The 13,946-nt window shown below is 36.5% G+C and overlaps 1 protein-coding gene across 1 annotated transcript; it reads left to right on the forward strand.

Annotated features, from left to right (window-relative positions):
- Positions 1 to 406: 406 nt before the first annotated feature.
- Positions 407 to 13,347, forward strand: LOC125192538 (putative late blight resistance protein homolog R1A-3). The gene is made up of 3 exons (XM_048090142.1): positions 407 to 891; positions 10,620 to 12,854; positions 13,032 to 13,347. The coding sequence occupies exons 1-2, from the start codon at positions 448 to 450 to the stop codon at positions 12,828 to 12,830; spliced, it is 2,655 nt and encodes an 884-aa protein (XP_047946099.1). The 5' UTR covers positions 407 to 447; the 3' UTR covers positions 12,831 to 12,854; positions 13,032 to 13,347.
- The last annotated feature ends 599 nt before the right edge of the window (positions 13,348 to 13,946 follow it).

Consider the following 13,946-nt stretch of genomic DNA (forward strand, 5'->3'; position numbering starts at 1 on the left):
TTTTTATTTTTTTTTAGATTTTAATTATTTGTTTTTTTCCTAGGATTTTAAATTGTAATTTTCTTTTATTTAATGAAGTGTGTTTTTATTAATTGAATTTGTTGAAAATAAAAATAAAAAATGAAATTGAATGAATAATTAAGGGATAAGATGGTTAAAAGATGGATGGATACATGTGTTGTCTTTTAGTTAAAAGATGGGGTAAAAAGTGCAGTAGAGTCCATGAATAGTTACGGGATGAGACGGTTAAGAGACGGTATTGAGACACGGACGTGGATGACCATAGTACTAGTTGAGCATTAGTTGTATCCGCATAATTTCCAGTAAATTAATAAATAAAAAATAAAAAATATATATTATTTATTTTCATGTAGGAGAGTATGTACATGACAATTAAGATGGCGTTGAATATTGTATCCCGCTCCATACCAATCTAGAGAGAGATTGATGGAGGATGCAACGACTGCAATTGCAATTGAAAAGCTCCGGGATCTTCAAGTAAACTACACCCAACTAATCAAACGCGCTAAGAAGCACGGTATCGAGTGGTTGGAGAGGGACGATTTCGAGTGTTTAGAGAGGGATCTCGGCTTCTTGGACCGCTTCCAGAGGAACACAGTGAAGAGGCGGACATCATATGGAGATGTTTTTAATGAGATTAAACGCGATATTGGAGATGTTTTTTATGAGGTTGAAGAAATCATTGACGCCTTTGTTTCCAAAGGCGTCCAAAAGAGATTCTTATGGAGACACCGGAAGAATGCAGTCAATAATCTTCACGTCCTTTCCAGACAGTTTGAGCAGATTAGCCACAAGGTTAACCACATTAGAGAAGAGATTTTAAGAAATAGAGTCAACATCAGCAGTGACGACTATGCAGGCGGCTATGAGGTGACCTCTTCACCCCTTCGTTTTTATGTTATGCATTTTTACTTATTCACAAACTAGTTTATCATCGTCTAAGATTATACTGTGAAGACATTTGTGGTGTGAGTTTGTGAATTGAATTAGAATAATGGAGTATAACTTTAAATTTACCAAACAAATTCGGTGTCAAGCTTACAATAACTATAAAACCATCTTTAGGTTGGCACAGGAATAAGAAATTGAACATCGATCACACTCCACTTTTATTATGATGGGTTAAATTATGTTGTTGGTTTTGAAGTTGTTGGTTTAGGAACTATGTAGAGAGATAAAATATTAGACGAGCATAATACAACTAACTCAAAGAGGAAAAGAGAAATTATACGGAAATAAACTAAATTGAAAAATATAAATAAAAAATTTAAGCTGTAATACATTTGTAAGCCGAGTCAAGGAGTCATCTTATCTCAAGACGAAATACGCCCCAGTAGTACTTTCGAATTGGCGTATTGTCGTCAAATATAAAACAATTTCATCTTTAAAGTAGCAGCACCGTTAGCAAGCGGACCTACATGGAGCCTTGGGGGTCCCATGAAACCCCCAACTTTTGTGTTTTTACCTATATATAGATTAGGTTCACAACTGATAAATATACACCGGCTAGCGCAAGCGGCTGGAATTTCTGACTAACACTTATGATGGCCATAATTTGTATCTAGCTCTTTTGTTTTGTCAACACTTCTCTTTTTTTATAAAATAGACAAGGACAAGCTATTAATTTTAAATTATACGCGCTGATCATGGGGCATAGTGCATGTTGCACCGAGCACGGGCCCATGGAATCCGGCCTCGGAGAACATGGCGGCGGTGCACACGTGGGCTCTTTAGATTATTTTAGTCCACTATAATTATTACTCCTTCCGTCCGTGAAGAAGTCCCGGTTCAGTTGATCACAACTTAACCCTTTAGTTAACTAATATGCTAGATTATCTAATGACTCCATATAATCAATTGAAATAACCCCTGTTGTAATCAAATGTCTTACGATATTATGTCATCGACGAATATGTCGAGACTTACCATTGTACAAGCCACTTTTTTCCATCTCAATAGCAACTTGACAATCATAGTGAATAAACACAGGGACACTGGCTGTGACCAACATGTAATATCTTCTAGGAAGGTTTTAATATACTAGACTTCTTCATCTAAAGCTATGAATTCAGATTCCATGGTTAATCGTCCTATGCATCTCATTAGACAACACAACCTCCAATAGTAAAGATACAGATTATTTGTAGAAAGTGAGTGTTTGTTATTAGATACCTAGTTGGCATTACAATATCCTCCAAGTACCATGAGTATGTCGACAAGTGTAGCCCATGATTTTGAGTATACTTCAAGCACCTTAAAACCTTTACAAGAGCCTTCCATTACTCTCTTCTTGGATTGCTCGTGTAACGACTCAACTTGTTCACAACGCAAGCAATGTTAGGCCGACTGCAATTAGTAAGATACATTATGCACCCAATAAACCGCACATAATCTTCTTGTGCAATGGGCTCGCCTTGATTCTTGCTCAAATGAATGTTGAGCTCTATAGGCGTCTTAGTCGACACACTATCAATAGCGTTGAATCTGTTTAGAACTTTCTCAACAGAATGAGATTGTGTCAAGACGTTTCCATCGAATGTTCTTATGATTCTCATTCCAAGATTTACATCAGCTAGATTTAATTCATTCATGTCAAAGTTTCTCTTTAACATGGTTTTTGTGTCCTTAATCACTCTGGGTTGTTATTCATGATTAACTTGTCATCAACATAGAGACATACTATAATGTATCCATTATCAGAGTGATCGTAATGTGGACATATTTGTCACACTTATTTATTTTAAACCCATTTGATAACATCACATTATCAAATTACAAATATCATTGTAACGAAGCTTGTTTCAATCCATAGAGGGTCTTAACCAGTTTGCAAACCTTTTTCTCTTATCTAGGTACTACAAACCTTTTAGGTTGTTATCTATAGATTTCATATTCAAGGTTACCGTTTAGAAATGTAGTCTTAACATCAATTTGATGAATTTCAAGATTTTGCAATGTAGCGATCATGAGAAGCAGTCGAATGGAAAAAAATCCTCGTGACAGGTGAGTAGCTATTGAAAAAATCGTACCCTCCCTTTTGTTTAAGGCTTTTGACCACCAAGCGAGCCTTTTACTAATCAACTGTTCCACCACCCTTAAATTTTATTTTAGGGGCCCGTTTGTATCCTAAAGGTTTTGAACCTCCATGTAGATCAACCAACAACCAAGTACTCCGTCCGTCCCACTCAAGATGTCCATATTCTTGAGTGACACTTGATTTTAAAAAGAGTTGTTAGGTGAAGTAAGTAGAGAGACAAAAATAGTTTTAATTTTAATGAGAGAGAAATTTATTTCTAAATATAGAAAGTGGACATCTTAAGTGGGACAAACTAAATATGAAAAGAGAACATCATGAGTGGACGAAGGGAGTATGATTTAGCAAAAATAAATCAATTTCGCTTTGAACAGTGCAACCCATTAGTGCCAGTAAAGGATATTCTTAGGGATATAGGTTATTTATCCAACATGAACGCTACAAAGTCAGAGCCAAAAGTCTTTGGTGTTCAGACCTTACTATCACGTCTTAGTTCTACATCCTTTGGATCAGGCCTCGATCACTTGCACGATTCTAGCTTTATATCAACTGATTTAAAACTAGTGGTTTTATCTTCAATTTTTATCTTAGAATTGGATTCACCATTATCTTTGTCCTTTCAAAGAAATATATCTTCTACATATACAACATTCTTTGACTCGATTATTATTCATTGATGTACTATTTTTTAGCTTACGACTACTTGCTAGTGTATAAGGTAGGTGCAATATAGCTAAGGTAAGCACATAGATATAGAACGCAAGGAATGCTAGCACTGATTGATTATCTCTTACTAAGCTTCTTTCATTGTTTAGAAACATGATATGGTTGTAAAAATAGTAAATAAAACAAAAAGTAATAAACAGTTGCAAATAAAACACAGAGGTAAATCAGATGAGAAAAGGGAATTCCAAGGATGTGTCTTCACGGTTTGATTTACACAAGTTCCAATTTCAAAACCCTAACAAAGTTCATACTTTACTAGAACGAGTCACATAAATATTGCCCTTGCGGCACAAAGTAGATCACATACACTAGACGTCAATCCTAGATTTGCAACTCCCAAAAGCACACAAGACTCCTATTGTTCTCGCTCTCAATTAAAAGTACCGTTTCAAGGGAAAATAATTGTAGTGTCGTCAACTAAGCTCTTCTAACATGCAAAACTTCTCTCGAATATTATGCGAATTAATAAATCATCACCGAATGTGTCACTCAACGCACTTAGAATTGAAGCAAGTAATGATCAAAATGGATATTAAATAAATAGAAACTATACAAACCAAAGTCGTTATTAACAGATCCCCAGAATTCTACAGATTTAGCTACTCATAATGAAATAATCTAAACTCATAGTTTGTTGGGAAAACATAGAAAACATAAGTACTAAGATAATAAAACCCAAAGGTTGAATTTCGTAGCTTTGATCTTCTCTTGATTCTGAGCTTCAAAATCACTGAACAATGATGAATGATGATGAATGGTGGAAAGGATTCTCAACTATCTTCTCTGGTGTATTATGGAACAAAAAATTCTCCTTTGATGAAGTATTGAGGGGCTATTTTTAGCCCAAAAGTTGAGCATAATAGTATGGTAAATTTCCTAACCCAATTTGGTAAGTCTTGGAGAGAAATTTGGTAAAATTCTGCCCCTCGGTTCCCCAGCGGGCCGCTGGGGAATTCCCATTGATCGTTGTGGATCATGCCGTAGCTTCTAGAGTCCGATTAACGGTTGATACATGTTGTCCAGCGGTCGCTGAACATATTTTTCTTTTTAACCCAAATTTCTAGGACCTACCGTATCTCAATGAGCGGTCGTTGGACGTGATCTTTTGACTCAACTTATTCTAACACAAGTAATACCCGCAAGTGTACGGGGCTAGTGCAACAATTAATAAGCAAAAGTATTGTATCCCACAGAGATAAATTTGTACTAACTTAACTACCAAGAACAATATTAACTACTATCTAGACAATCGGAAAAAAGGTTGGTTTGTTCTAACACCACTGAAAGCATATAATAAGCAAGTAAATAAATGAAAACATGTAAACAAGATGTGAAAAGATAGTATGGAGAAAATTGTAGAACTCAAGGATTCGATGCACAATTCCAAGCTCTTATTCAATCTATTTGCCTTACCTTTAGGTGTCCCTAGAGTTATTAAGTCGATCACAATTATAGATTAAACCCCCTCCCGAGGTGAAAAACCTGTAGATTAGGTAAGTCCCCTTCTAATCCTAAACCCCTAACTCCCAAAAGTATGAAAGATCAAAGACCTCACTCAAAAGATCAACTCTCCCGAGTTCTATTGAATTAAGGTGTGAAAAACTACAAGAGCAAGGTAAGAACAAGACCAATTAGATAAAAACAATGAATTTAGTGCATCATCATCAAGAATTCTACAAGAAAAGGTTTAGATACTCATGTTCATGGAGAAAACTAAGTTTAACACAAAGAATCCAAACAAAAACATGAAAGATAAATACTAAGAACTCCCGTGGAACGAATATATGGAGTGAAGCTTCAATCTTCCTATGTTGAGTCTTCAATCTTCAATTCTGTCTCTCAAAGGTGTTCTTGGGGTGTGTGAGAGTGTAGAATGTGGTCGGTCATGAATAGATGTGTAGTCTTTGCAACCCTAGCCTTTTTCTCCTCAAAAAGTTGTGTTTCAACAAAATTAACTAGCCAAAACAGCGCACCCGGCCGCGTGATTTATAAGGTTAAAATTCACCCAGCCGCGTGAAGCTTTTCGACCCCTAACTGGAAGTCCAACGCTATATCACTTGTACCCGGCCGGGTGGATTTACAAGGTAATAAATTACCCGGCCACGTGAAATTTTCTAAACAACGGTGTTCTTATAACGGCCATAACTTCTTCTACCGGACTCCGATTGAGACGTACGAGGTACCCATGCAAAGCTCTTTCAAAAAAGAAGAGAATGATGTGCATTGGGGGCTGATTGGACTTCAATATTGCCAGCAGAATATCCTCGAACTAAAGCTATTGCACATCTATATATTTTGTACCTTTTTCTAATCTTTTTCAATCATATTTAAAAAAACAAGTCAAAATACCAAAATAGAGAAATATAGCCATAATCATTTCAAACAAAGACAAAATATAATTTAAATTGTCCTAGACTACTCTCTAAGACCATACAAAATCCAAGTATGTCATCTTCAAGTACAGATTTTTGAGACAGGCCGTTGCAGAGTTAGCGGTCGATGGGTGCAAGCGGTCACTAAGTAAGGTCCAGCAGACCGTTCACTGGCTCGAAAGCTCCAGACTTCCAACTTCGACTTTTAGCACATTTCTCACAAAACACGTAAAAATACCAAAATAAATAAAATGTATAAATAATAAACATGAATTGTAACTTTGATACTCAAAACGGACCTAATAATGGCATTAAAACAGTGCAAAATCTGAGTGTATCATTCGTACAATCACATTTGGTATATTAGACTTGTGGACACCATTACACTTCGAGTTATTTGTAGGATGACTTCCTTCCTTTCCACAACTCATAAGGAGTAACATCTTTATCTTTGAGTGAGATCTTGTTTAGGATGAGTTGTTTGTCAAAACAATTTCCCCACATGATATGGGGCATCCCTGAACTGATCAGTAACACATTCGTCATTTGTTTAAGAGTCTGATTCTTGCATTGTGCAACACCATTAGATTGTGGTGAAAATGAAGCAGTTGTTTGATGAATTATACCATTTGCGCTGCATAATTCCTCAAACATGTCTACATACCCGCCTCTTCTATAACTTCAGATCATGATAAAATATTTTTTACAACCTATAGTTTGCATGAATTTTAAATTACACACATTCGTGTTGTGTTCCATCTATAGAATGAAACGACAACTTAGTCATTTTTGCATCAAGACAAATATCACATTTTTTTTAGGTATTAACTTCATTTTGTGTCTAGTAAATCCAAAGATATTTCATTAGAATTCTAACTTCATTAGAATTCATATGACTTAGCAAATAACTTTTTTGCACGGAATTAGCTGATGCACATAGTTTGAAAAGACCCCCGGTTACATAAGCTATTTCAAAGGGCTTTCCAAACTAGTATACAAAAACATATTAGACTCAAATACAAGTTTAAAACATATTAGAAATAAGGTTCTTGCGGATTTTCGGTACATGCAACACTTCCTTCAAATTGATTGCCACGTTGTACGTCATCTTGTGGCCACATCTCCAATGCCGAAAACTTCGGACGAGGATTGGTTCTCCTTGTTGAGCTTCCCCCAAAAAACATTTCTGTAAGTATAGAACTTACTTCGATTGGCACACACATGAGCAGTAGCGAACAATTTTTTTCTCGACGTGGTTAGTGACCACGACGGCTATGTCGCTTTCGTCACGTTCGATGAAGTTTTTCTTAATTTTTTCCCACATCACTTTTGATGTATTTACAACAGAATACAATAATACACACTAAAATCTAAAACATTTAGAATAACATTTTAATATAGGTATTTCTCATAGTGCTAACTATTGTATGCATCTCAGACGACAAACACGTCGTCTGTGCAGTTGGCGCAGGCAACTCAATGTCCATTGTTGTTAAACATAACAACATCTTTTCGTGAAGTTGGCTCCACCAGGCTTCTTAATTAGTGGCTTCATTTCGATGTCATGGACGGATGTAGAAAAAAACTCGCGCAGGAGTTATATTTTCTAAATACTAATTTAAAGTATAATTTTGAGTTATTTAGATTATTAATAGAGGATTTGGTATAACAATTTACACAAAATTTAGATAAATTTAAAATACATAATTAAAAAAATATTTAAAAGAATGTTTTGATTAGGTGTTTAAGCCCCTTGTCTCATCTACCAAGTTCCGCCAATGTTTGGTGGAATATGCCTCTCGATATCTTACAAGGGACGAACGGGTGCCAAATGTCTCCCCACATATCCTAGTGGACGGGCGAGTGCCAAATGTATCCCCGCATCTCCTAGTTGACGGACAAGTGCCAAACGTCTCCCGATGGATGGGAGAACATTGTTGGATTCATTGGGGTAATCATTGGCAACATCATGGAACCGGCGGGGGGAACAGTGGGCATGGTGGTGCCGGATTCCGGGAAATCAGCGATGGAGAATGCAACAACGGAAGACATCTCCGCAAAGGTCTTAGTTTTGAAATTTTAGATACTCCTTCCGTCCCAAGATATTAGACTCATATACCATTTTGGGTTGTCCCAACATACTTGAGCCATTTCTATTTATGGTAAAAAATTAATTTATTACCAACTTCGCTTACACCACTAAACAACATCTCCTAAATTCATGTGCCCAAAAGAAGGCGTCTAATATCTTGGGACGAAGGGAGTACTATTTAAGAGTCAGACGACAATAGTATCTCATCTTACGATTGCTTTTAATTTAGGAACTGTGTAGAGATATAAAACACTAGTCGAATGTAATACAACCCAAAGAAGAAAAGAGAAATTACACGGAAATAAACTAAATAGAAAAATACAAATCAAAACTTTAAACTGTACTCCCTCTGGTTCCTTGTTAATAGAGGCATTTCTTTTCGACATGGAGTTTAAGAATAATGTATAAAATAGTTGGTGAAAAAAGTAAGAGAGTTGAAGTGAGAATAAAGTATTCGGGAAAATTAATTTTTGCCAAAAATAGATATGACTGAATTAACTTAGAACTTCCCAAGATAAAAAAAATGACTCTATTAACATGGAACGGAGTGAGTAATATAGTTGTATGTTGAGTCGAGGAGTCCTATTTCCACAAGACGAGATACGCCCTGGTAGTGTTCTCGAATTGGCGTGTCGTCTCCAAAGATAAAATGGTTTCATCTCTGAAGTAGCAGCAGAGCTCCAGTGAATGGGATGATGGCAAAGAACAAGGTTTCATCATCTATGTAGAGAGAATGATTATTAGTTGTGTGTTCAAATGCATGGACGACTACCCTATTTATTGGTGTAGTCCAATTCATATGGAGGTCGGCGTCAGTGCAGACTTTATGTATGTAATCATGGTTTGATTATAACCGCCAAGGCTCACAAGCTGTTACAAGTGTTAGAGCTGGAGCTAGAGGCTGAACCTAGATGGACGTTTCTTCACATGCTGCGCGTCTAGATTCGTTCACGGATGTGTACATCCAACGTGTCAGTCACATTTTCTTTGTCGCGTAATGTTAACAATGTGACTTATTGACTTGGACTGGTGAGGTGGTCTAAAATTATTACACCGGGCTCGGATAAAGCCCAAGCGATCGTCCAAAGACCAATTGCCAAGATCCAAATTCACGCCACACGGTCAGGTACCTGCGTACCTGCGCCGGACCCGGGGCCCACGGCCGCAACCTCGGTGAGGTGTACGGGCTCTACGGCCCATCTTAGTTCACCCTAATTATTACATGTAATAATTTGGCTTATTAAATACTCCCTCCATCCCATATAAGATGTCACACGTTCCGTTTTAGTTATCCCACAAAAGATGTCACATTTCCTTTTATGAAAAAAAAATTCTCTCTTATATTAATATAAATATATTATTTTCTCTCTCAATTTAACACACATAAAATAACATTTTCTAAAATCCCGTGTCATTACCTTAATGTGTCATTTATAATGTGATGGAGGAAGTACATGTTTAATGAAGCTCTCACCACCAATGTGAAATAATTAATACTACTCCCTCCATCTCCAAAGAGTATGAACTTTGGGTTTGACACGAGTTTTAATAAATAAGGGAAAAAGTAAGAGAGAGAGAGAAATGGTAGTTGAAATAATTTTAGTGGAGAGTGGGGTCCATATTATTATAATGGTATAAGTTGTAAATAAAATGATGTGTATGAGTAGTATGTCGTTTGGGACGGAGGGAGTATCAAGTTTAGAAAGTTCATACTCTTCAGGGATGGACAAAAAAGGAAATAGTTCATACTCTTTGGGATGGAGGAAGTATTAATTTATAACTTGGTTTTTCTCATAGTTCCTTTATAGCTTGATTGACCAATTTTAATCCATTACTTCTCAATCACCTGGAATAGGTTTGGAGAAAATTAATACATGACGGTTATCTAATTCAAACGTAAATTGACACTATATATATATATATATATATATTATTTAATATCACAAAATTAAATGTTCCGTGACATTTATGACTCAGTCAAAACCATTGGCGGTCACGATTCTAACAAATTAATCAACGTATTAAGTGACTTCATAGAAAATCAAAATACAATAATGAAACAAGTCATTAGATTGTGGTTGAATCAAAATAGTTGTGGACTGCAGACTGCAGTAGTATTTAAACGTAGTTCAGACTTGAGTTGAGGTTAATTTATGATAGTAATAAGTACCTTACGTGATTTGATAGTTTATAAATATTTCCTTTTTTGTATTTGACTTGGGTACACGATATAATCACATAATAAGATATAACGAAAATACAATAAATACCTTGTACAAGTAGTATAATTGATTGTTGGTTTAATACAATTGGCATGCATGAGCGCAACAATTATTCTAATTTCTTACTTTGGGCTGGTAAAATTTTCAAACAGATTCGACCGCCAAGAAAGAAGAATATGGTCGGATTCGCAGATGTGACCAATGCTCTGATACGCCGTCTGATTCAAGAAACCAACTATTTTGATGTGATTCCTGTGATTGGTATGTTTGGATCAGGCAAGACGTCCGTGGTATGGAAGATTTTTAACGATCCCAACATTGTGGACAAGTTCCCCATCCGTATATGGCTTACTATATCACAACGGTTCTCAGCCAGAGAGATCATTTTTCGAATTCTCAAAGAACTCACCACTATAAACGACTACGATATAGTATATTCCAAATCGGAGGTAGAGTTAGCTTATTTGGTTGCTGATTATCTCAAGACAAAAAAATTCCTGATCGTCATGGACGATGTATGGAACAGTCATGATTGGGATAGACTTCAACAGGCTCTGCCAAATGACAACACAAAAGGTAAAGTGTTGATCACTAGTCGTAGTAAGGAAGTGGGCAGCTATGCCAGTGGGGAAAGACCTCCCTACAATTTGCGCCTCTTTAAATTTGAAGAAAGTTGGGAGCTGCTCCGGTTGGAGGCATTTGAAAAACTTGACTGCCCTTCTGATTTGGAAGTTATTGGACGGGAAATTGCAAAACTTTGTGATGGACTGCCACTTGCAATAGCAGTCATAGGAAGTGCCCTTTTGAGAAAATTTAGCTCAGATTTATATAAAATAAGTCGTACAATTTTTGAAATAGAGTCCCTATATGCGAGCTCAGTTCTCACTGAGATCAGTGAGATGGATCCGGAAGATCGCATTAAAAAGTCTATACATCTGAGTTATGATATATTACCTTACAACGCAATCCAATGTTTTCTATATTTATGGTTGTTCCCAAAAGGCTATAAAATTCAAGTGTCAAAATTGATCTGCATGTGGATAGCTGAAGGATTCGTACAACCACATAGTTCCCACAGCTTGGAGGAAACTGCAGAGTCATATTTGGAGGATCTTATCAATAGAAACTTAGTGCAAAGTTGCAATGTTGGTAGAGTTAAAAGATGCTGGGTTTATTCTATAATATATGATCTCCTCCAAACTGAAGCTGCAGATGAAATCTTTCTCCAAGAAATCAAGGGTCGGAGCAACGAAGGGCCCACACCTTCAATGGATGAGATAATTGGTCGTCGCATTTATCTTAATTCCAATTGCTTGGACTTCATCTCATCAAGACCTCCAACTGCCCCTCGAGTTCGCTCATTTGTTTGTTTTTCTAGTGACAACTATGTCGGATGTCCGGAAAACAAAATCTTTGGATTCTTCAAATTGCTCAGAGTTTTAGATGTTCAGCAGCCCTTCAAGTTCACCAAGATTGACAGTGACATATATAATCTGAATCATTTAAGGTACCTTGCCTTGTCGTCTGTATTGGCAGTTCTTCCTTCTAAGTTCAACCAACTTTGGAACATACAAACTCTTATAATTGACACCACATCTCCTATGCTTAAAGTTGAGGCAGATATATGGAAGATGAAACAGTTGAGGCATTTCAAGACAAACGCCTCAGCTACCTTGCCCGAGTTAACTGAAAGTGGCAAATACGGTTCAGAGCTTCAAACACTCGGATATATCTCAGTGGAAAGCTGCATGGAAGAACTTTTTCAAAGGGCGTCCAGTTTGAAGAATTTGGGCATTCGTGGGAAACTAGGCTTGCTTTTTGAGGGGAGGAGCGGATCTCTCGAATGTTTGAAGAAAATAAGTCTTCAAAAGCTGAAACTAATAAATGACGCATATCCTAAACCACAAAGGGGAGAAATTGTTCAATTTCCTAGACGTGACCAATTTCCATCTGGCCTTACAAGCCTTACTTTAAGTGGTACTTTCCTCAGTTGGAAACATATGTCTACCCTTGGATCACTGGAGAAACTCGAGGTACTTAAGTTAAAGGATAATGCATTTAGTGGGAGAATCTTCAAGGCAGTTGGTGCAGCTTTCGAGCGTCTCTTACTATTGCACATTGAGGACACAGATTTAGTTGTTTGGAAAGCTTCGGCCGATCATTTCCCCAGTCTCAAAAACCTTGTGCTCAAGTCCTGCGAGAGGCTTCGTGGAATTCCGGTAGAGCTAGCTGAGATACCAAGCCTGCAAAACTTGGAGTTGTATCATTGCATATCTGCAGCTGAATCAGCCAAGGAAATTTCAGAAGCAAAGAAGAGGACACTACCTGCATTCGTGCTCTCCATCTATCCTCCCATTGATTAATCAACTTTTATTTATCTTTGCCAGGTAACCCATCATTTAAATGCTAACTCCTTGCATGAGTTTATTTGATCTAATATGTCAATTCTCATTTGCAGTATTTCAATTATATGCAGTTTTAGACAACCACTCAAACTATTTTTATGCTTAATTTGTTGTTAACATTTACTGTAAAACAATGACTCGCGGTGTTTGCAATTGTAGGATTAACATGGCTGGCTTGATTGAATAAGTGCTGGGCTTCAATTTGTTCTTCTTAGGTGTACAATCGGTTATATGGTGAACGGTTGCCCTTCTTCAAATAAACTTGCTGATTTGCTTTGTTATGTTTAAACTTGCAAAACATTACTTTACCTGCGTCTCTCTGTTTGTAATATGTGCTATGGATCAAATTACTTATTTTCACATGTGTTAAATTTTGATGTTAGCAATTGCATGTGGTTATGGTTGTACATGATATTTCAATTCATAGTACTATAAATTTCTTACATTTTCAATGGAGCCGTGGTCGCGGTACGCAGATCTGGCCTAAATTTCATTACATTTTCAATTCGAATCTCTTCCTAATTATAATCAAGGCCTACAGCTTTTATATCTTTTGGCTCCTCTTTCATCTCACTTTTACACATCTCGCGAATCCGAAATACAGACAGACAAATTTCATCTCAATAATGGTTTATCTGCTATAGTTGAAACATTTTTTATTTTAAGCTATATGTCAACGGGTAGCTGAAGTATGTGACACGGTCAATTCTTGGAAGTAGTTAAACAATACTACCTCCATCCAAAAATAAAATATATAAAGTTGTGATGTGAATGACACGAATATTAATACAAAATTAGTAAAGTAAGAGAGGAATTGAACGAGGGAAAGACGAAAAATGATAAAAATTGACAAAAAATGGGGCACGAAAATGACAAAAATTGACCAAAAAATGGGGCAGGAAAAGAGTAACACTAATATTACTACTAATCCATTCATCTTCTTATAGTTTCATTTTGACATGATACGAGTTTTAAGAAATTATTTAATTTTATAAAGAAAAAAAAATAGGGATATGAGTTATTGGAATGTGAACTCCAGTTTATACATTTTGGCAGGTACAGAGGGAGTATTTC

The sequence above is a fragment of the Salvia hispanica genome, chromosome 6 (genome assembly GCF_023119035.1).
Source record: "Salvia hispanica cultivar TCC Black 2014 chromosome 6, UniMelb_Shisp_WGS_1.0, whole genome shotgun sequence".
Taxonomy (NCBI): Eukaryota; Viridiplantae; Streptophyta; class Magnoliopsida; order Lamiales; family Lamiaceae; genus Salvia; species Salvia hispanica.